At 35.7% G+C, this 21,626-nt stretch overlaps 1 protein-coding gene across 14 annotated transcripts in view; it reads left to right on the top strand.

Annotated features, from left to right (window-relative positions):
* IQCM (IQ motif containing M) overlaps positions 1-21,626 on the top strand; it is a 184,443-nt gene that overhangs the window by 77,665 nt on the left and 85,152 nt on the right. For 12 of the 14 annotated variants that reach the window (XM_040699165.2, XM_040699157.2, XM_040699163.2 and 9 more), the window contains 3 exons: positions 8,495-8,795; positions 14,663-14,756; positions 18,355-18,425. In XM_040699165.2, coding sequence (XP_040555099.1) covers positions 8,627-8,795; positions 14,663-14,756; positions 18,355-18,425 — 334 coding nt within the window. In that variant the 5' untranslated portion in view covers positions 8,495-8,626. The remainder of the gene's footprint in view (positions 1-8,494; positions 8,796-14,662; positions 14,757-18,354; positions 18,426-21,626) is intronic. The other 2 variants (XM_046941242.1, XM_046941243.1) reach the window with 1 other exon arrangement.

Genomic DNA, 21,626 nt, shown 5'->3' with positions numbered 1-21,626 from the left:
TTGTTTGTCTGTTATGTAGTCATAACAAGGAGCGATAATAAGGAATTATTTATTTATTTAAAATAAAACCAAGAGAAGACCCTTAGGAGGTATTTTGGAGAGGTATTATTCAACTTCCGATCAACTGATCTGTGGTAGTTCATAAAGCTTCTTAAGGTGATCTAGAGAATGACTTTCAGATCTGAAAACCTTGTATGTATGAACCACTGAAACACAATTTCAGGTATCTTCATTAAAAAAGAGAAAAAGAATCATAACATTACAGTAATTAGTATTTTAAGAATAAGTGGTGTAAATGAAAATAAAAGCTAAAAAGTATGAATAATTTTTTCCTGAATGTGCCAGCTAAATCAAATACAAGATGTTGCTTTTTTTCAAATCCATCATCCACTCATTAACTGAATAATTACATATATCTAACTGTTGACCCAAAGGCAGAATCAACTGTAGCTACGCTATTCCTGCATAAGCTTACTAAACCTCCAGCAATGGTGGTGCTCAGTAGGTTCCTGTAACAATCTCTTCCAGTGTGTTCGGAGATGTCGTTTTTCCTCTTCATCAGCCTATATCTTCTACTGCAAATACAGTGGTTTATTTCTTGTCTTGTCAGTTGTGGACAGAGAGTATCTTTTGCAAGTAACTATGTACAAAAGACTTCTGATTTTTCTCATTCATATAAATGGTGCCTGTGAGGCCGAGGCATTTTGTGTGTCCAAAAAAAAAAAAAAAAAAAAGCTTTTTTCTGTGAATAAAAATGGAGAGAGAAAGGTCGGTTATGTGAGTGTCCCTGAAAGTCTACTGTTGTTTTCATTCTAGTTATGTGCCTTCCTACCGGCTAACTTCCGAGCATATCATGAGAAGCACCGTCTTTCATGACAGTGCTCCAAGATTATTCCTTGCTGTTTAATGCCCAGTAGGAATGCACTAGGGAGCAAAGACAGAATGAGTTTAGATTAGAAATAACATTTTGGAGTTAAAGAGTGTGCAGTGAATTTGTGAGGAATTGCAGATTCATTTGTCAGAGGCATCCTAGAAGGATAAGGCCCTGGTTATTGCATCTGCTCATCTTAAAATTCTCCTTTGACTGAATACAGCTACTTCAACATTGACTTTTACAATACACAGATTGGGAACTCCAGGGTCATTTTGAAGAAGTATTTTCAATGATTGGAATTATGAGATTTCAATAACAAGAAGTTTCACTACCAGGAAATTAACCTGAAGTGATGGTATCAAACTTTTCTGCTTCCTGTGGTGCATTCAGAGGTCAGCTGCATTGCATTGAGAATACAGCAGTCTGTCTGGCAGAATAATAGGAAAACTACAACCTTATAAATCATCACAAAAGAGGCAAAAATTGATGTCTTAAGAAAAGGGGATTACTTTTTTGCTCAGATATGAGGATAAGAGAACTGGTTATATTTCTGGATATCTTTGAGAAAAGAGTAAAAGCCCTGCAGGATCTACAATGACATAAAGTAGTGTTTTTGTTGGAATTGCCACAGTGTGATAGGTTGAAGGTGAACTATTTCTGCATTCTCCTTCACATTTAGAAAAATTGTTTTCACCTGTGCTGTAATTCTAAGATTATTTTTAAGTGAAAGAACCCATAAAGCTATAAATTCAGGAACAAGAATACTGATGAAAACCTTATCTTCAAATACTACAGTATTTCATATTTAGGAGGAAAATGCTCATGTCGTACATCTAAATACCTTGATAATATTCTCTTTGCTCCTTTGTTTCTCTCCTGTTTGCTTCCTACAAGATATCTATCATGGAACCTACTGTCAAGGAATTACATATATAAATATAATATATATTTATATTTACATAATTGTAGATCTCTTCTCCATATATTTTTTCTTTCCAGCAGAAATTATTATTCACATTATTATTATTTATTACAATAAAAATATATTTTGCAAAATGAATTCAGCATAATCTCAAACATGTTTGTGCTGCTTAGTATTTCATATTGCTTGCTATTTCAGAGAATCGTTTAAAAAATATATATGATTTGGAAACATCGCATAGAATACTTCAGGCTTATAATAAACAACATTCAAACCTTATAACTTAGGAAAATGCTGAAGGGTGTAGAAATTAAAAGTATTTCTATATGATTAGACAATGTGCAAAAACAAAAATGAAATGATTTATCCTTGCTTAATTATGAATGTTCTGGAATGACTAGATACAATTTGAAGAAACTGGAACATATGTATGTGAATGTTCCTTTTAATTTCTGACACTCTCTTAACCTTCTGAGTCTTCCTTCTGCCTGGTTACCCTATAAAATATATTTTCAAGAAAGCCAGAAAGTGTTGCAACATCTGCCCCACAGTAGCAGATGAGGATTCACTTAGGATTTGTGTCTGTCCGTATGCACTACCATTAATGTTTGGTGCAAGTTACCTTTTCTGTTGCAGTGGAATTCAGGAATGCCTCTATTCTTAGTTTCAGTGAATTCAAAGCTGGAAGGAACTGTTAAAATAATCTAGACTGGCTTCCTGCATAACGTGGCTGAAGAATTCTTGCACTTCACTTTAGCGTGTTGGGTTTTGCTACATCTCCCTCTCTCTGATTAAAAAGTCAGTATTTGAAAATCTTCTTACCACGTAGGTACATTCTGACTGTGATTTGTTGCACAGACCTTCTCTTATTACAGAATATTTTCTTTCTTTTGGTAAATAGGAAAAGAAAAAGTTGATAGAGGACAGCAGGGTTTTCTGTTTGAGCCTTTTTTTTTTTTTTTTTTTTTTTATGGAGAGCATAACAGTAAGTGTTCTTGGTTTACAGGCAAGTAAGTAATTAAATTTCTACTGGTTTCTTTAGAGATATCATCTGTATTTGCTGAGCATGTTTCTTGTCCTTCCAATTTTTGTTGGATTTTCCTTTATTTCTAATGGTATATTTGTTTTAAACAAATAGACAAACAACCCACACACTACCCCCAAAATCCACTACCCCCTCCCAAGCAGAAACAACCAACCAAAAAACCCCCACACCAACACTTCCTCTCCATTCCGCAGTCCCGAGTAATGTTCTCTAACTCCATTTCATGTCTGCATACACTGTTTCATACTCTTCACATCTGAATTTGTCTCACTCTTTATTTGACTGACTAATCCAAATTCCTTTCTCCCTTTTTTTTTTTTTGAAATGAGAAAATGGATTCTTCAGTGTTTTCACCTAGTGACTAAATTCGTTATCCTACCTATTCTGAACATGAGTGGCGATAAGGCAACTGCTTTTTCTTAACTCTAGTATTGTCTATTTTCCCATTTTCCTGGAAATTAACAGTACCAATCCCTTTCAATCAAGAGCAATATCTTTTACCATCAGTAGTGTCTACATACCGTCTATGTGTATGACCTCTTTATATATAGCATATTTGTATTCCTCTAAGCAGCTGAGACTTTCTCACTGGCTTCCACACTTTCAGCTGATTTACTCTAGCTTCTCTCATTGTGAGCAAATCATTTTCTGATGTTCTTTTGATGAAAGTAAATATATTAACCTTCTCTTAAGTTAGATTTTTCTGGTATCAGACAATCTTTTAATTCACTTCTGAATCTTCCATTTTTTAATATATATTTTTTTAATGTACATTTCAGAGTAAACATAGTATTCCAGCACTGGTGGCATCAGTCTGAACATGGAAATAATGCAAAACATCAACTTCGTTTTAATATTCCTTTACTTTTGTAAGGATCCAATTAGTTCATTTAGCAATAGCTTTGCACTGTGTTGACAGTTTCTTACCCACCTTCAGAATCACTTTTTTCTGGTTCTCCATCCTGTAAATGTGACCTGAGTTCCCTTTGAATGGATTTGACTTTTCGTTTTTCTTTATTAAAATTTGTCTTGTTCAAATGAAGCTACCTAACCATTTGAAACAGATTATTCTGTAGAACACTTGCTTCAGTCCACCAATTTTTGCATGCTCTGCAAGTTTTGTCAGCAATTGCTTTGTATTTTCTTCCAGATCATTGAAAATGATACTGACGACTAAAGGGGTAGATACTAGCTAGCCTATATTATACTGTGATTTGATAGGCAGTCCTCATTTATAGTAGGAGCGTAGAATATATTTTCAAAAGTTGTAACTAATTAATTATTTTAAAAGAAATTCTAATAATTTGTGTATGAGTTATTGTATTTAATACTATCCATCCCTTACCCCAAGAAATAAGTGAAAATGTGACAGATGTGGAAATGAGCCAAATGCTTTACAATTTTTTAAGTATTGTATATTAACCAATTTTCTTCTCTCATGAAAAACTCTAAAGCTTGTAGATAGAGTGCTCAAGGTACAATCTTCCATTTCCATAAAAACAAACTTTTGTGAAAGATGAGAAAACCACATTTCACAATCCTTTTTCATAATAGAAGGATATATATTATATATTATTATTAACATCAGTGTTCATCTGTATCTTTAGTAATCAGACTTGTGAAGTTAGACTGGCTCAAAACGATGAGGATGATGATGACGATGCAGGAGCCTGTCGAGCTCAGTTGCATAGGAGGATTGTGAGAACAAGGGCTGTGCTGTGGTCGGCCTACATAAATTTTCTTAGGTCTTTATTTTGTAAACTCTTAGACAAGACCCTGGGTAATGTCAAAGGTTGGAATCACTGGTGGAAAAGACCTGATTCTGTTTCTCAGTTGCAACTTTTACTCAGTAATCTTTGTCTGGCAGCTAATACAGTGACTTGTCCATGTTCTTACATCAAAGAATTGTCCAATCTTAATTGCACAGATAAAAATTGTGGAGAAAATGATGTAGATGGAAAACAATTACAGCAATCTATTATTTCTTCTCAGTGATGGGCTGTGATAAAAAATGTCATTTCTTCAGACACCCCAGTTGAAAAGGGAAATAACATTCTCTGAACCGTCTAATTTTTGATTGGTTTAAAGCTTGTTAGTTCAGTGACTGCCTTGAGCCTTTTTAGTAAACAGATGTTGGTAAATCAAGCAGACACTGGAAATAAGTTTCTTTCAGGTACGTAGAGAAACTCCTCAACTGTTTATCTAGAAATACTCTGAACTATTTTTTTTCCTCCTTAAAGCCTATGTTACATAGATATCACAATACTATAGAGGACCATCTTATTAGTATGTACAAAATGTCTTTTTTCACCTTTTTTTTTTTTTTTTTTTTTTTGGTGTTTTAGTACCTGAAGAATTGGAGTAGGGCTTCCACAATATGTAGGGATAATTATACTTTCTTGTTAGAACTAGTTTTTGGGATACTCACTCAACTGACCTTTCCTGAATGTGTATTATTTGTGCTTACAAAATAGTTTAAATGTGTTATCAGCAGGAAAGGGAATATTCTTTATCAAACTGCACATGAAGGAGCAGTCTTATTATTTTTTTATTTGTAATTAATTATGCTACTTGAATAAACAAAAATTATTACAAAGTGTGATATATGACTTGGGCATTTACAACAGGAAGTGATGTGCATTCACAGAATTCTTTTTTTTGCAGGGAAATGATTTGAAATTATATACAAAACATTGTTTTCCATAGATATAAAATAATTTTGATCTGATTAAGCAGTTTTTCATGCTGTAGGCCACAAAATTATCTACCTGTACACAATATCTCAACGCATAATGTGCAGGCAAATGTCTCATTGGTAATTTACAGTGATTCATCTCTTTAGAAAACTACATTCAACGGATCTACAAATGCACCTGGAGTTGCCTCCACTCAGCTTCCCATCTCAACCCTTTCCTGAAACTTTTCTTAGGTTGCCAAATTTGAGAGTTGCTTAGAATGTGTTCCTTACTCTTTTCTCCTTTGTTTTCTTTATCCTTGACAATATCCTTTCAATTCCATTTTCCCCTTGAAAATTGTATTTTTTGCAGCATTTGGTGAAACTCTCTTCTAATTTTCTGCTCACTTTCCTGCTTAATTCCACAACATCTTTCAGCACAATGTCTTTCATGCTGCAAGATGGCTGGTGATGTTCTATCTGTCCCTGAAGATCTTTCTCTCTGCACTGTATCCGCTGCTGTTTTTATATTGATGACTTATTTTTGACACATCCCCTGCATCTATAGGTCTTCGTTTTCATCACTCCTTTTCATAGTTCAGGTTTGCTATCCCTGAATGCATCTCCTTTCAGTTGCTGATTGTAACCTCTCAATCATTTTAATGTTTCTCTTAGTAAGTTTCATTATTTCTGTTCATTATCTTTTCTTTCTGTTCTCTATATTTGAGCTTATTCCACAGCCTTACTTTTGTTGTATATACTTTTGCCTTTACTGCATCTTCAATACTCTCTAAGCCTCCTTAATGAAAACAAATTTAGTGAGCGCAATTTTGTTTTGCCTTTCCAGTGGCTGACAAGATCATATCCTTGTTGAGACAACTGTACAGAAAACTGCTCCTTTTTACATATCCCTTCTAAAGCTGGTGTAAAACTAAATGTTTCATGAAAATAATTAATTCATAATGTTCATGGAAGAAGCAGTTGAGGATAGCTGCATTTTATTCTTTTTCCCACTCATTTAATGTTGCTTATCTTGGATTCTAAGTGCTTTGAATTTGAGATCACATCTGCATAAAAGTTAGGAAAATGGCTAGCCCAGGATGCAGATCATCTTTAGAAAGGATTCTTTTGTGTTATGAAAAATGGATCATAATTGCAAAAAACTTAAAATATTACTGCTTAGTGTGTTTAGCCCATATTGCCCAAAACCTGTTAGCTACCTTCTCCAAACAGTGCAATGTTATGGTGATTTTTATTAAAATATTTGAAAACTTGTATGATTGCCCCAATTTAGAGTCCAGTAGGCATCATTAAGCCAACAAAGTCTTAAAAGTGTAATTATCACCCAGCGCTTCTAAGTTATCAACCAGAAGACAGTGTTGATTCTGATAATTCAGTATTTTCTCATCTGGGAACTAAGAAAGGGTAAAGGAAATGATGTGGCCCCTCAGAAGGTTTCCAGAGGATGAAGTCAACAGGAGAATGGAAAGTCTCTCTTGTAGCATCTGGAGCAGAGTGTTGGTTGGAGAAGAAGTCATATGCATGGAGGACCCTACAACAAATCCAGATTAAGGATAAATCTCTTGGGGAAGGTTTCAGATAATAAAATGTTGATGGAACTTGTTAAAAGTTACTGCTTGTTTTTCCATCACTTGTGTCTATTAATAATTTTTAATGTATATTTAGGTGGAGAGGGGCAGCCTAGACATAGCTTGAACATATTAACCTACTTTATTTGTGCCGTGAGAAGATGTGGTGTATTTGCTTTGTAGTAGCTTGCAGAAGTGTGCACCATCATATAGAGCATCACAGATGTGGCTTTTGTTGGTCTAAAACAAGGGCAGGTGTCTCCCAAAGAAGGGGAGTCAAGAGCTCCTGGGAACTTTTTTTGTTCGCCTCTTCCTACTCAGCCACTGCCCTTCTCCAGTCTGGTCCTGTGCTTTCTGCTCCAGCACAAAAGCTGCTTCTCTTTGCATCCCTTTTCTACTATTCCAATAGGAACTGGCTTGGTTGCAGAAGGATATTTTCACCTAGTTCTAGACCAGGTCATTCAACATGGATGCACCCCTTCTTTGTTAACATAGTGTTACAGTTTGTGGCAAAACCTGGCTCAGAATCTAGATGGAAGGGGAACTTTCTAAAATACTGAGTAATTACTACTGTAGTTAACCTTTGCTGAACTAGTAAATATGTGTAAAGTTCATGTCAGTTCTTCATTAATTTTACCTATGTGAGCATTACAAAACAGGCTAGTTTAGTGATCCTTGTTAGAACAGGGACCAGAACAGTTTTTTTTTTTCTAGATAAGACAGGGATTGCTTTATTTCATATCTGTGAACCACCAACCATGCTTTTAAATGGGATAGAATGCTAAACAGCAGTAACATGTTAAAAATATAATTACAAGTATTTGACTACATTCATAAATGGCATAATGGAGCAGCTGTATTATTAAGCTGTCCTTAAGAAATTAAATTACTCTGATGACAATAAATGGAAATGACTGTTATGTAAATGAAAGACTGTTTGCAAAAAATAGGCCAATGGTACGTGACCAGCTGCTAAGTAGGTGTGAAATCTAATCTCAAAGTTCTGGGTCAGAGATGGGATGGGCTCTTGCCAAATATTTTCATATTACAGCACTTAACCTATATGTAGAGATTTTGGAATCAGGAGATGTTTGGAGATCTGAAAACTGCAGCTCAATTTATTCATTTTTGTCTTTCATGTTTTTCATTTAAGAACAAGGTGGTGATGTTCATTGAAAAAAAAATCAATGATTTCTCTTAAATGCAAATAAAATGTAAAAAGTGAAATGATACAGCTTTGTGTCATAAGGGAAATACTGTTTCATGTGTGGCATTTCTGAGATAACTGTTTATTTCATTATTTCATATCGGATATTGGAGATAATTCAGTGCAAATGAAATAATTCAAAACTATCATCACCTTAATAACGTATATCTACTTTATCAACAGAAATGCAAAGGATCCATATTTACCCAGAAACTTACTGTACCTTATTGCCAGTGGGGCTCAACTCAGACTCCTTTAAGCGCTGCCTCTGTTCTGGAAAATAATGTCAACCCTTATAACACCAAAACTTTTGGAATGGCAAGACCAAAAATTTTTCAGCAAGATTCTTGGTTAGAAGAAATGTTCTATAAGTTACCTGAAACACCATGTTATGGGATATCCGACCCTATGTTTCCTCAGAAGGCTGTCAAAACTTACAAGGCTTATGTCTACCTATCTCCACGGTACGCTGTGGAACAAGAAGGTAAGAAGTCTTTTCTTTTACATGTCATTTTTAAAACAGGAGGAAATTCAACAATTCACTGCAAGTCTAATGTTTATATTTTTCTGTGTTAGTTAATAGTTCTGTGTGACTGATGAGCTTCTTTAGAATCTCTTTGAAGTTTGAGCATAGAATATATATAGTGGTTTGTAAATTACATACTCTAGTAGAAGTATACAGTGGAAAAAATATTGGAGAGTTTGCTTTCCATTTCTCACAAAAACCCACAAATTTCTGTAGAAAGCAGATGAACTGAGTAAAAAATATTAATTATACATAGGGCACACTGAAAGTAACGCCTCCTATTTATTTCCATGGAAACTGAAATACATTCAAAAGGAACAATAACACCAACAGACCAAATTGTCAGCTACAAAACACTATTTTTCAATGTAGTCACACTGTTAGCTGAGTATGAGCTGATTTGAGAAGCTCTTCATTTCATGCTGTGACAGTTGTGCATGGCTATCTGGAACATGGCTTGTCTTTCACGTCCCTGTTGTAACTGCTGAAACACACCATGCACCACATCACCATGCTTGTATCCACTGTTTTGTCTCCATAAACATTCAGGTAGTGTAAATGAATGTCAGTGGGTGCCATTTTTCCGCATAGTGGAATTCAGTGACTCACCTTTGCTTCATATACACTTCCATGTCAGACATAGTTTTTCAGACTGCTCCTCTGCTGCCATCTGTCACACAGCAACAACGTGTCACAGAATGTTGGTAGGAAGGTTCGACTTCTTCAGCAATACCACCAGCATCTGCCTCTGATGTTGTGAGACAACACAATAAAATAGGAGGCTTTACTTTTAGAACAGCCTTCATTTAAAGCCACAATTTTCATCAAAATAATGTATTTTCAGCCAGCAGTTTTGTATGTTGAATATAAACCTCATCTCTTTTCTCACACTGATTCTTTAAGTCACTCCAAAGTGGAAGGAAAAGGAGGAAGATGTGAAGTGAATCGTGTCTGTCCTGTGACATTTATGTAATATTACGTGAATGGCTCTGGTCTGCGCTCACTTTATTTGATTCTGTGACATGGAAGGAAACTTCACTTTTTGTGAAGTTTGATGATTTGTGTGTGTGTGTGTGTGTGTGTGTGTGTGTGTGTGTGTGTAAAACCCTAAACTCTTTGTCAGAAGGGGATGTATTTCCCACACACTTTTGCATTCATTTTCTACTTTGAAGGTTGTAGCTTTCTGTGTTGTGAAGAATAATGTTGTAATGGGCATACGTAGGAACATTTCCAGCTTTTTCAGACCTAACCAGGTGATAAGTTTAACAACTGTCACTGGTTCTACTTGAGGTACAATAAATCTCGTGCAGGTCTATAAAGAGCTGCTCCAAAGGAAAATATCTGTACATCTGATTTTTTCCTTTTATGTTCGAGCTGCTCAACATTGAGTAAACTGCTTTTGGCAAAAATAGCTTCAAGCTCTACTCCTTTGGCCTTGTCAAGTATTTATTTAGAGATAAAAGGATGAAACCACTAAGCACTGCAAGTTATAAACTAAATCCAGCTTCCTGACATCCTTAACCTTTAGACTTTTATCTGTGTTCTGTACAGGCTACCCAAGTCTTGCAATATGATGCAATCTGGTAAATCCCAAGGGGGAAGAAAAGATCTCCTTTGCATTTTGATAAGAAAGTTGAGAAAGTCTACTTGGCAGTTCTGATGCCCTAAAAATCTGTTTCTACATTCAGATTTGTTGTTTGCTCTTTTAAAATTCTCATTAAGATAGGAATTCTGGTAGATTCCACCTCTTTTCAAGTACTCTGAATCAAGCAGCTTCTCAATAAAGGTCCTTCTAGATATTTACATAAATAACACTAAACTTTATTTATCTAAATTTATATGTTTAAACATTTAGAGTCAAACCACAATTCATAGGAAAAGGTGCTTGAAACTGGTACTGGGATGTGTAGGTGAAAATGTAAGGGAACACTTTGTAAAAAAAAGTGACATGATACTTGATCTGACTCATTTAATTAGCTCAAGTGGAAGCCTGGCAAAGAGATGCTAGCAGGTACCCAGCAACATATTGAAGTATGTGTTGTTAACTAGTTACCTCTAGGCACAAGCAAAAATTAGATTGTTTCTACAGAGAGAAGATGACTAGGGCAGAGATGTTTCTACATGGAGAATCCCTGAAAAACAAATATAGGGAGGAAAAAATTTTGAAATTTCTATTTTCACTAGTGTATACTTTCTCCCAGTTTTGGTACTCCATTCCTTGACTTATTAATACAGACATTCCTTCAATTATCTCCTCTACTGTGCGTCTTTATTTTTGTACTGGTAAAAGTGCAACATAGACAGCATTAGCTCTCCTCTCCCTTAGTTAAATTCTGGTTCACTAAAAGTCCAGCTCACAGAGATTTCGGTTCTACCCCCAGAGAGTGCCTTGAGAAACTTTAGATTACAGTTGCCAAAGTGAGCAGGGTTATTGGGTTGTATCTCTTTCAATATTTTCTTCATTTGAGAGCCATTTTGTCTGGGATACAAAGATAGGGTAGCACGAGCTTAACTATAGTGGCACGCTGTAGTAAACTTCCATGCTCAGCATGAAATCCCTGTTTGCACGTGTTGTAGTCTTGAGCTGACACTAACGTGATCTCAGGAGAAGGTCAGAGTCTTCTAATAAACTGGAACTTCTGAGTGCATCTGCTCTCCTCGGTGACTAGTTCAGTAGATTCAATGCAATTATTAATCAGAGAAGGACTGGTACAGCATGTATGAGTAGTCTCATATTCTTTGCTATGTTTATAAAACTGCCCAAATTTACTATACAAACTTTTCCCTGAAATAATCAGTCTCAGCTTTCAGAACCTCTAGCAGTCACCTTTATTTATATTTTTGTGAAATTAGATCTCCTGAGTCTTCCATGGTATCATCAGAAACAAGTAACACATTAGCATTGTACTTTGTTAACTGCATAAATAGAGGTAAGCAGATTTATTCATTTCAGTCCCTGGTATTTGCAGTCTTTCAGAGTGCTCTTCTCTCCATTAAGTATTTCTGAAAACACTGTTGTTTTTTCCTAAATGTAAGTGGTAAAGAAAAGTGTCCCAGGCATATAATTTCAGTAGTATCTTCTTCCCTTATGACTCATAACTGCTGAAATCAACACAACTTGGGAGGTGCTTAGGAACTTCAGTACCTCTTTAATGTTTTCAAATAGTAACATCTGTGCGTGTTTATGACTTCATTCTCTGCTTTAGAGTTAGTCTTAGCCAATGTTTCTGAGTGTTAAATTGTACTTTTAGAAAGTCCCTGTGCATTGTAAGAGAATTATCATTATTGAATATTTCATTGAGCAGAACAGTAGCAATGATGCAAAACCAGATCTGGTTTTATCAGAGCTATGCATTTGTGTTTAGAAAATGTATTCTCAGGTAACTGATATGCATTTTCTTTTTCCTCAAGTCACCAACAGCCCCTTCCTTTTACTTTCTTCCCTAATTTAGAGACATTAATGACTCTGGCTTTGAACACCTCTGGACCTTATTGCAGACCCACTTATTTTAGCCTGCTATCTAGCAAAATGACTGGCTGAGGGGAAAAGAGATGCAGAGGTGGAGAAGACAGAGAGGTGAAGAAAAGTTTGGCTGAAGTCATTAAGTGAAAAAAATGCAGTGGATTCAGTGAACAATAATGACCTAAAACACCGCTGCTTTAGGAAGTAGCTGAGAGGGAAGCAGGGGAAGATTCCAACTATTCTGCTTGTGTTTATGTAAACGTATTTTGTACAGGAGCTACATGAGAGAAATATCCTAAATAACTATTACACATAGTCTTGATGGAACTTCTGTCATCACCTAACACTGTATTCTTTGCACTGTTGTCAGCATGGCTGATCTTTGAACAAACAATACAATGAACAACTTTCCAGAAATTTCATGAATTTGCAGTCTGGCAAGACTGCTGGTTTTTGTATTCTAGACAAACAGCAATTATGCCAGATCAGTTTCTGGAATCCTATCAAGGTAATTATCTGCTTCTGGTGGAACTCCATCAATATCTTCTTCTATATCTTTATATAGTGTATTCAAAGTTTTGTGGCATCTAGGTATAGCGAATAAATGAGCTATCTTTCAAAGCTCAAAGCGCTAATAAAACTGTGAAGTATGAAATGCAAGTGTCAAAATGTGAGAAAGATGTTGCAAACCTGCATGCAAAGAGGAAAGACTATCAGCTGAACAAAGCAGTGCTATTAGCACTAATATTGTCTTATAAAAGATACGTGCCTGGCATTCAGAACAGTAGTTCTGCATGCTGAGGAGGTTGAAAGATGTACTATAAAGCCTTTTTGTGTACTTGACATATATAGAAATCTTGAAAGTTTTATGCCAAGCAGATAATTCTTCTGCTTGGGTTCTGTATTTGAAATTAACATTTTCTGTGGAACTATCTCTGTTTACAGAAGTGTTAATGATATGTTAATAGTCAGAAGAACAAAAAGACTGAAAGTTGTGCAACTCAGAGGAGAAGGAGTTCAGGGTAATTCTAAGGCAAACATTACATAGTTTGTAAAAATGCATAATTGTATTGAACACAAAATTAGGAAAATGCCAAAAATACAGAGAAGGCCAAAAATATGGAGCCCGCTTAAATCTCCTCATGGAGTATGTGAATTTACTTACAGCACTTAAACAGAAAAGTCCATTATAGCTCTCTTAAATCAATACACACTTTTTAAATGCAGAAGAGGAATGATCTCTGAAATCAAAGTGATAGATCGTAAAGTACGAAAAGATCTGTGGGAACTTGTACTTCTAAGTAGGTGCATCTCAAGAGGTAAGCACTATTCCTCTGGGTTTGGGACTCCACCTACTGGAGATCCATGATTTGGTGGTAAATTTTGCTCTCATACTTGAGTGTGGGAAGACTGCAGGGGAAATGTGGCCAGGCTAATTGCAGTGAACTGTTACTGAGTGGAAGCTGCATGTGCTGCATTTTGTCTGCTGCAGTGAGGCGAGAAGGGCTCACAGGATCTGTTGGAGTAGACTGATTTTTTAATCCCTCTGTATTATTTATTTATTATTTAGTCGTGCATTTTGTTTCCCTCTGGAAAGTATGGATGTTTGCAAGAGAAACGCTTAAAAAACATTCCATTTGCCAGTGTTGAACTGGTACGTTGGCGCTTAGTGCAGTGAGCATCCTCAGTTCTGTCTTGCCCATAATGCACTGTGGTATGTTTGCGTGGGTGCTCAAAGAAGCAGTTTCCAAATTTATCTGTTTTTGAGTGAACACAGTACAAAATGTAAAGCAGTCCACAATATTAAAAAAGAGAATATGTTAATCTGAGGAAGTAAATGCCTAGGGAAAGTATTCTTTCTTTCTTTTTTTTTTTTTAAGGAAAATTTCTGGAGGGAGAATACAACTGAGGGAGAAAGAAACAATACTTGTATAGTGTACATATTTGAAGACTATTGAATGTTTTTGCTGTCTTTGGCTCTTTTAAAACAATTGCTATATGTATACATGTATATGTATATGTATACATTCCTAACCAGATCTTTTCTAAAGCAGTTTTTATGCTTAAAAGTGTTTTAGTTTTCACCATGCTTGTGAATATAAAACAGAGCTGTGTGGAGTGTGTGGTCCACTTCCATAATGGTTTGGAGTCCAAAATTAATTGCAGAGTGACATTGGAGAGAATGTCTGTTTGCAGGATGTGCATATGTTTGTAGTTTCCCTGAGAAGTTTCTCATATTCTTTCTTGTAAAACAAAACAAAAAACAGAATGATTTGGTTTTTTTCTCTAGGGCTTTCTGTGCTTGTACATATGCGAATGAATATATTTAAAATTGTTAATATATTGCTTACCTTTTTCATAGAGAAAATAACTGTGGCTGAGTTGTTGTCTGGGATTGACTCGCTGTGTAGATCTCGGAAGAATGACGAAAAAAAGGAGAAATTTTCCTATCTCAGGTAAGAGCTGGTAGAACTGACTGAACTATTGTCTTCATTCTGAAATACAAATGAAGTTTACCTTGTCTTTTTACAGATTATATGTTAGACTTACTGTAAATTTCATACTGTAAATTCTTTGAGAAATTGTAGAGTTCTATAAGACCTAGGAAAAATGTTCTGTAGTTTGATTACTTTGTTTATTTTTATGGAGCTCAGTGGTGCCTCTTGAATATATAATCAATTCCAAGATCTCACTGAGAATGCAGGATGAGCTTTTTCCAATGATACACTTCTAAAACTCCAGTTGTTAGAGATGCTGAAAAAATTTTATACTTTTAAATTTACTTGTTAAAATGATTTTTTTTTCTCATGGATTTTAGTAATCAAACTCATATTTAAATCTTACAGTCCAGGATGAGGCCACATAACAAAGCAGTACTGAAATATATTTAAACTTTATTTACACTTTATTTTTAGCATACCGACTTTGCCTTTTCCTTTTTGAAATGTCTGTTAAGTGGAATGGTGGTCATTTGAAGCAGCTGAAGACCTAGCTCTGTTCTGCTCCCAGAAGTGAACTTTTTTCTTCATTCTGTTCTAATCAATTGGCATGGCATAATCGTTCCATGGCACATTTTTCCCTTGTGGCAGCACCACCTCTCGTGAACATGCACACGCCTGGGCTGCACGGGTAGTAACTGCATTGATAAGTATTTACTCACAGCTGCAGCCCCTGTGCTCTGATGTATATGAACACGTGCCCACTCACTAACGTGCATAATGGAGCATGCTCTAACCCATTATGGGTATTTATTTGCACTTGTGACAGATACTTCATAAGCTGAATATTCTCAAAAGTTGCTTTATGTTTTTGATAATTTTAAAGATTTCTCAAATATCCTTTTTATCATTTCAAACACCTTTCTAATAATGATGCCTCAAAATCGTTGACAATACCTTCCTTTTATCATCTGAATTCTAGCACTTTAAGGAATGTTCTTAGCAAAACATTTTCAGTTTCAATTTGAGATTGAAATATTGGTGGGAGAATATAGCAATCTAACTGTGTAGTCTTAGAAACTTAGCATTTTGTCTGCTTAGCAGTGCAATTATGTTTGCCTTGGAATGAGCACAGTGGAAATGGCTGCCCATAGAAAATGCTTCAGCTGTATCAGTGGGCTTTGACTGCTTCTTTCCACAAATGTTCAAAGAGAGAGAGAATTACAGCTTTTGAAAGTCTTTTCATTTGCTCTTGCTTCCATCCTAAACGAACAAGCCTTAATATAGTTACTGAAATGCTTATCTGATGATTTTGCGAGGTTTCCACTATCCGCTATTCCTTTGCTCCCCATCACCTCTTGTGTGCACCTAGATAGAAAGGAGAAGTAAAGTCACAGTGTGTGGAGGAGACTGGCAATAACAAACAAAAAGAGGCCACTAAAAAGCAGAAAAAGAGGTGGAAAGATTGTCATGAGCAAATGGATATCACATTGAGGTTGAATCCTAATTTTTTGGACTTCCCTTTTTGACTACTTCATGTATAGCTGTATACTGTGAAAGCATATGACAGATAATGACACTTTACTGGAAATTCTTGTGTATGCCTCTTACATTGTTCCATACTTGTGGTTGCATTTGCATTTTCTAATGTATTTTCTAAGTGATGATGGTGCAGTTAACTTGCTACTTTTAAGGCACACACAGAAGTTGTATTTATTGAAGTGTAGAGAATTGGCTGAAAATCAAATTGGTACTGCCCCATCATCATCAGTAGTACATGAACTCTGAACTGAATTTCAGTGGATAATTCTATGCAGAATTTGTCTTTTGCCTTCTCTTACACGAGGCTCTTAAGATTCTTCAGTATAGTAGGAAAGCTCAATGAGTCTCCCAGAGTCCTTCTGAATTTACTTATAGTTCCAGTGGTGACACTCCGAAGAAAATTAATTTATATCTGTACTTCTTATTTCATCTGGTATTGCTTTCAGCACCATCTTTTCAGCCTGATTATCTAAGGTAACCGTGTTTGTGGTTATTTGATCAGCCTCCCAATCATTCCTTGAGAGCATTCTAAAAGAAAATTAGTGTTATATGGTATATGATGTGGTCTTTATTTTTGGAAAGTGTAACATTATCTCAGTGATAAATCAAAAGTAGGCACTGTGCTGGTTGATAGCAGTGTTTTTGGTGGCTGTCAAAAGGAATGGGATTAAAAAAGCTAAACACTTTTAACACCAATGAAGTCTTTAAACCTTGAGAAGTAGATTTTTACGTGTATTGTTCATAATAACAAGGCATAGGATGTGTGACTTTAGCTATATACATTATTATATACTTAAAGTAAGTTTATATGATAACATATTTAAATGCTGAACCCATTTGCATACATGAGTTACGATAATGATTTCCTTTCCATGAGTTTTCCATTCATCTTTCACTAGTATCTGGATCTGTGGTTGCACAACAGGTGTGGAAAAACTATACTGAGGTTTTAAAAGCACTTGATGTTACTACTGACTATGCCAGTTCTTGATAAGTTCATCTGCAAGCCAGAGCTGAAACAGATGTGTTTATCCCATGGAAGCTCCTGGGGCTGCTTGTTATTTCACAACAGTTCTAGAAACTGGCAATGGGAACAAACTTAATCACTGGTCTGAGTATGCTTTCTGTGCCCACCATTGTGCAAAACTGACCACAGTTAAGCAGCTAGGTTAAAACATTTTAGATAACCGTATTTACATTAATATAACATTTCTATATTTAATGGAGCCCAAAAGCCCAATCTCCTTAACTAAACAAAAATTCAGCAAGTAGGTGAAAGGCTCTAATGAACATGAAGTAGTTCTCATGAGCACATATTAGTTTTCAATAACTGATTTTTCTGATAGAAAGTACTTACTATCTTTGAAATTATTTACCACAACAACTACATACCACATTGTTTTGATGGTAAGATAAATGAAACAACTGGAACTGCTGTAATTATTCTGTAGAGCAGCCTGTGAACAGATGAGCAGACAGATTGGCATGATTACGAAGAAACGAAGTCCAGGGAAGCCTGCTCTCACTAATCCAAAAGTGAATGGAGCTTTACAGAAGTAGTTTTCCTTGTCTCACTGATACCTACTATTAACGTATCAGCCACAGCATATCTGTAGGCAATGCTACTTGCCCACATTTTACCAATATAGACAAATTTTGTATTTTTCCAGTGCTACTGTAGGAAATATTTGTTTACTTTCATTCTTTGACTTCCATATTTGCAATCCCAATGATTGCCAGTTAATTAAAGTCACAATGACAGAAGTCAGTCTGTGAAGAACTAGAATAAAACTGTCAATTTATTTTCTATTATTATAAAGCAGTTTTTAGATTGCAATGACTTATAAGCACATCTGAAAAGAACAGCTGGTTTAGATATTAGTCTCTCCAATTAGCAGGTACCCAACCCAAAAGCTACTGTTCATTCAAATGATTCACTTAGACTTTTATTTTAAGTGTTTAAAAACACATTTCATAGTAATATATTGCACAATATGAGAGTTTAGCTTACAATAAAATCTTGTAGAAATACAGATGATTAAGTTTTGCTTTTTTTTCTCTATTCTTTCTAAAGCAGATCCCTGGATTTACCTAGTTCTTCTCCTGGGCCAGGTGATATTCCTGGGTTTCAGATCACACACAAAGGTAAAGAGGAGTAAATCCTGTTAGTGGGTAGAGAGTAGATATAATCTGATTAGTTTATGCAGAGTACTAGAAAAGATGACTTTAGTTTTTTGAGGGATAGTTGTGGTGTATATTCTTTTCTAATAATCTTCAAACCTGAAAATGTTTAAAATATTGATGCTAAACAAATGTACCTTTAAAAAAAAAAAGAAAACAAAAACAAACAACAACAACAAAAAACCCAGTCTTTTTTTATAAATCTATTTAACTTAGAGACAATACACATTATTTATCCCCTAACTCCTTCCCAGTGAACTGGCTTTACTAGCTTACTTGAAACATTTATGCTTCAGCCTTCAAACTCAAAGGGAAATGTGTCTTACTGTGTTTTGCTGTGCACCATTTGACATATTTCCTTGTTCACATGAGAAAGTAATAAGAATTTGTCTGACTAAACATAACTACTATCAAGTCCCATTCTTGAGCAATTCTGGCATGCATCAAATCTCTTCCAGACCTCACTTGGATATCCAGATATCTAATTACTGTTAATCCAAACAACAGTCTGCCCTCAAGGGATGTAGATACTGGCCCAAAAGCTTGACTGATGGTTTTTCCATTGTATGGCATATGGCTGTAGCTCTGGTCAATGATCCTGAGACCTCATGCACTTCTTTCTGCTCTAGTCTTGGTTCTTGGTTCTTGATCCTGATGTTTGAATCTTTACCCCTCTATCCCGCTTGTTGTATTAGCCATTCTAATTCTGCTCCAGCCTTCTTAGTTTGATGCCTCCATTTTACAGGATGAATATTTGGACTGTCAGACCAGTCTTGTATTTGCCATCACAGACTCTCAAATTCTGTCTTTAGCTTCTATTAGCTTGTCACTGACATAAACTGCTGTATTCAAAGGGCCAGCTTACAGACTGAACTGTTCCTCCATGCAAACTCACTAAAAATAATGTGATGGCAAGAAATCTGCAGTAAATGTTCCTGATGCAAAATTGGTGACGTTTGAGACATGAGGATCTTACTTCTGTCTCTTTCAGTTCAAGGGCATTGAGAATCAGGTAAAAAGATCTGACTATTGAAAAGAAGACACTCACGTGACCCAAATTTTCCCTGATAAATAGAAACAATAACAAAAATGTGTTTTTATATATGCCTCTTAAGGCTTTCACAGAGTTAACTGAGCACTGGATCATATTAGTCACTAAACATCCACACTAATCTACTGCACTTAAAAGTCCCTAGGCAGTCTGTTGTTAGCAGTAACATGATCTGTCTGTTCTGATCTTCCCTTTTTCTCTGCACTGTAGAGTCTTGGTATAAGGCAAGGCTTTCAACAACAATGGGTTCTGAAACAGTTAGGTACTAAGAAAGGGTTAACATCCCTTCTGTCTTTTAACGACTTCTGTTTATGACTGTCACCCATTTCAAAATCTGAATTTCCATGCAAGCAGTCAAGAAAAGGCTGATTTAAGGTACCATCAATAAGAAACTGCTGTCTTAAAGAATGGGAAAGTTTAGAGTGTATCCACAAAGTGTTTTTGCCAATATTGTTAAGAATGGCAAAGAGGCTCTGAAAAGCATTACTTAATTGTTCTTAAGAACTAAATTGCAGCATGATCATTTCTCCCAAATTCTGTGGCAGTCTGTAGTTGTCCCCCCTGGATCAGATCAGGCAGGGAGTAGCTCTCATTTACTGTTTGTACTTTGCTCCTCCCTCCATTACAAGGAGGAAGCAATCTGTCACTGTTTTTTCAGCGCAGGATTACTTTCCTTCCTAGCTGGCCCAGATCTGCTGGCTAGTAGAACTAGCTCCCACCATTCGTGCTGTGCAAACCACGGGATGCAATGAAGAGGAAAAACCTCTGTGGTGTCAGTGAGAAAACTGAAATGCTATTCAGTGGAACAGAGGAATGTGAGACAATCTTGCAAAAGTTTCTGACTTTGCTTTTTAAAGGACATAGTTGTTTTTACTTTCTGATAGTTTCGTATTTGCTTATTTGAACTGATACATGTAAGCCCTGGATGTGTGCAAAATCATTGATTTCCCTATGTCAATGTTGGCTAGAGTTATACTGTAGTGCAGGAGTCATGAATAAAAAGGGAGAGGAACATAATCTAGCAGCATATTTTAAAGCAAAATAGGCGGTTATTTTATTGGTATTACCTTTTTTTCCTATCATTCTATCAGTAGTGAAAGTTGAAGCTAAACATTAACTCAGCTATAAAATGGTGTTTGTTGCACATCTTTATAAGAGAACCCTTAATTATGCCCTCATAATATCTGCAAAAATGTTGATTTCAAAGAAAATATTTAAAAAATGCTGTTATCTGATGTTTTCAAAGCTTGCTTTTCTTGTTTTGTTTTTTTTGTTTACTGAAAGAATGCAAACTGCAGTTCCCCCCCCCCCCCCCCGCCCCACTAAAAGTGCTTCTTAAGGTTAGTGGATTTTGTCGTGAAGACCAGGGAACTGGTAGTGATGGAAACGCCTAGGAATATAAAAAGAATATATATTTTCTAATAATTTATTTAGTGATTAGTGCCAAAATTCTTCAAACCATATTCAAGCAGCTGTCAAACTAGCTGAATACCTAAGTCTTCAGTAAAAACAGTAAATTATTTGATGAAAAATGTCAAGATTAATTCTAGAATGTTTTTAGCAAATTACATTAGTCCAGCTGTCTTGCAAAGAGGACCAGAGTTTTTTCCTATCCTCTGGGAACAAAAACTGACTAATTCTGTAAATGTTTGTACAGATTTGGTTGTATTCCTCTGAGCCTAAACTGCATATTAAATTGTGATCGTCGTTCCTCTTGTAGAAGAGGCTGATACACTGTTAAGAAAGATAGCTAATTAATTCAATTAAAGCTATGAGACAAGAACTTTAAGACTATAGCCAAGCATTGATTCCTGTACATTGTTTGCATGTGTATCAGCAGGCATATATGAAAATATGCCTGAACTGAGATTAACTGATCCGCTTTGATTACAGATGCAGCTATGGTCATGGTACAGAATTGATATGATCCATTTATTCTTTGGCATTTATTAATGCCAGATAAGTATCAACCTGCTTTTTTTTTTTTTTTTTTCAAATAACAAGAAGAGTAATAGTCGCTGATATTCTCTGAACTTCTAGATAAAGCTCCTTACGCTATTTCCATAACTCTCTTAGAGTTCATATTGCCACCTTGCATGACAGGGAGGTGACAT

The sequence above is a fragment of the Gallus gallus genome, chromosome 4 (assembly GCF_016699485.2).
Source record: "Gallus gallus isolate bGalGal1 chromosome 4, bGalGal1.mat.broiler.GRCg7b, whole genome shotgun sequence".
NCBI lineage: Eukaryota > Metazoa > Chordata > Aves > Galliformes > Phasianidae > Gallus > Gallus gallus.
This window is presented reverse-complemented; position numbering and strand designations above follow the sequence as displayed.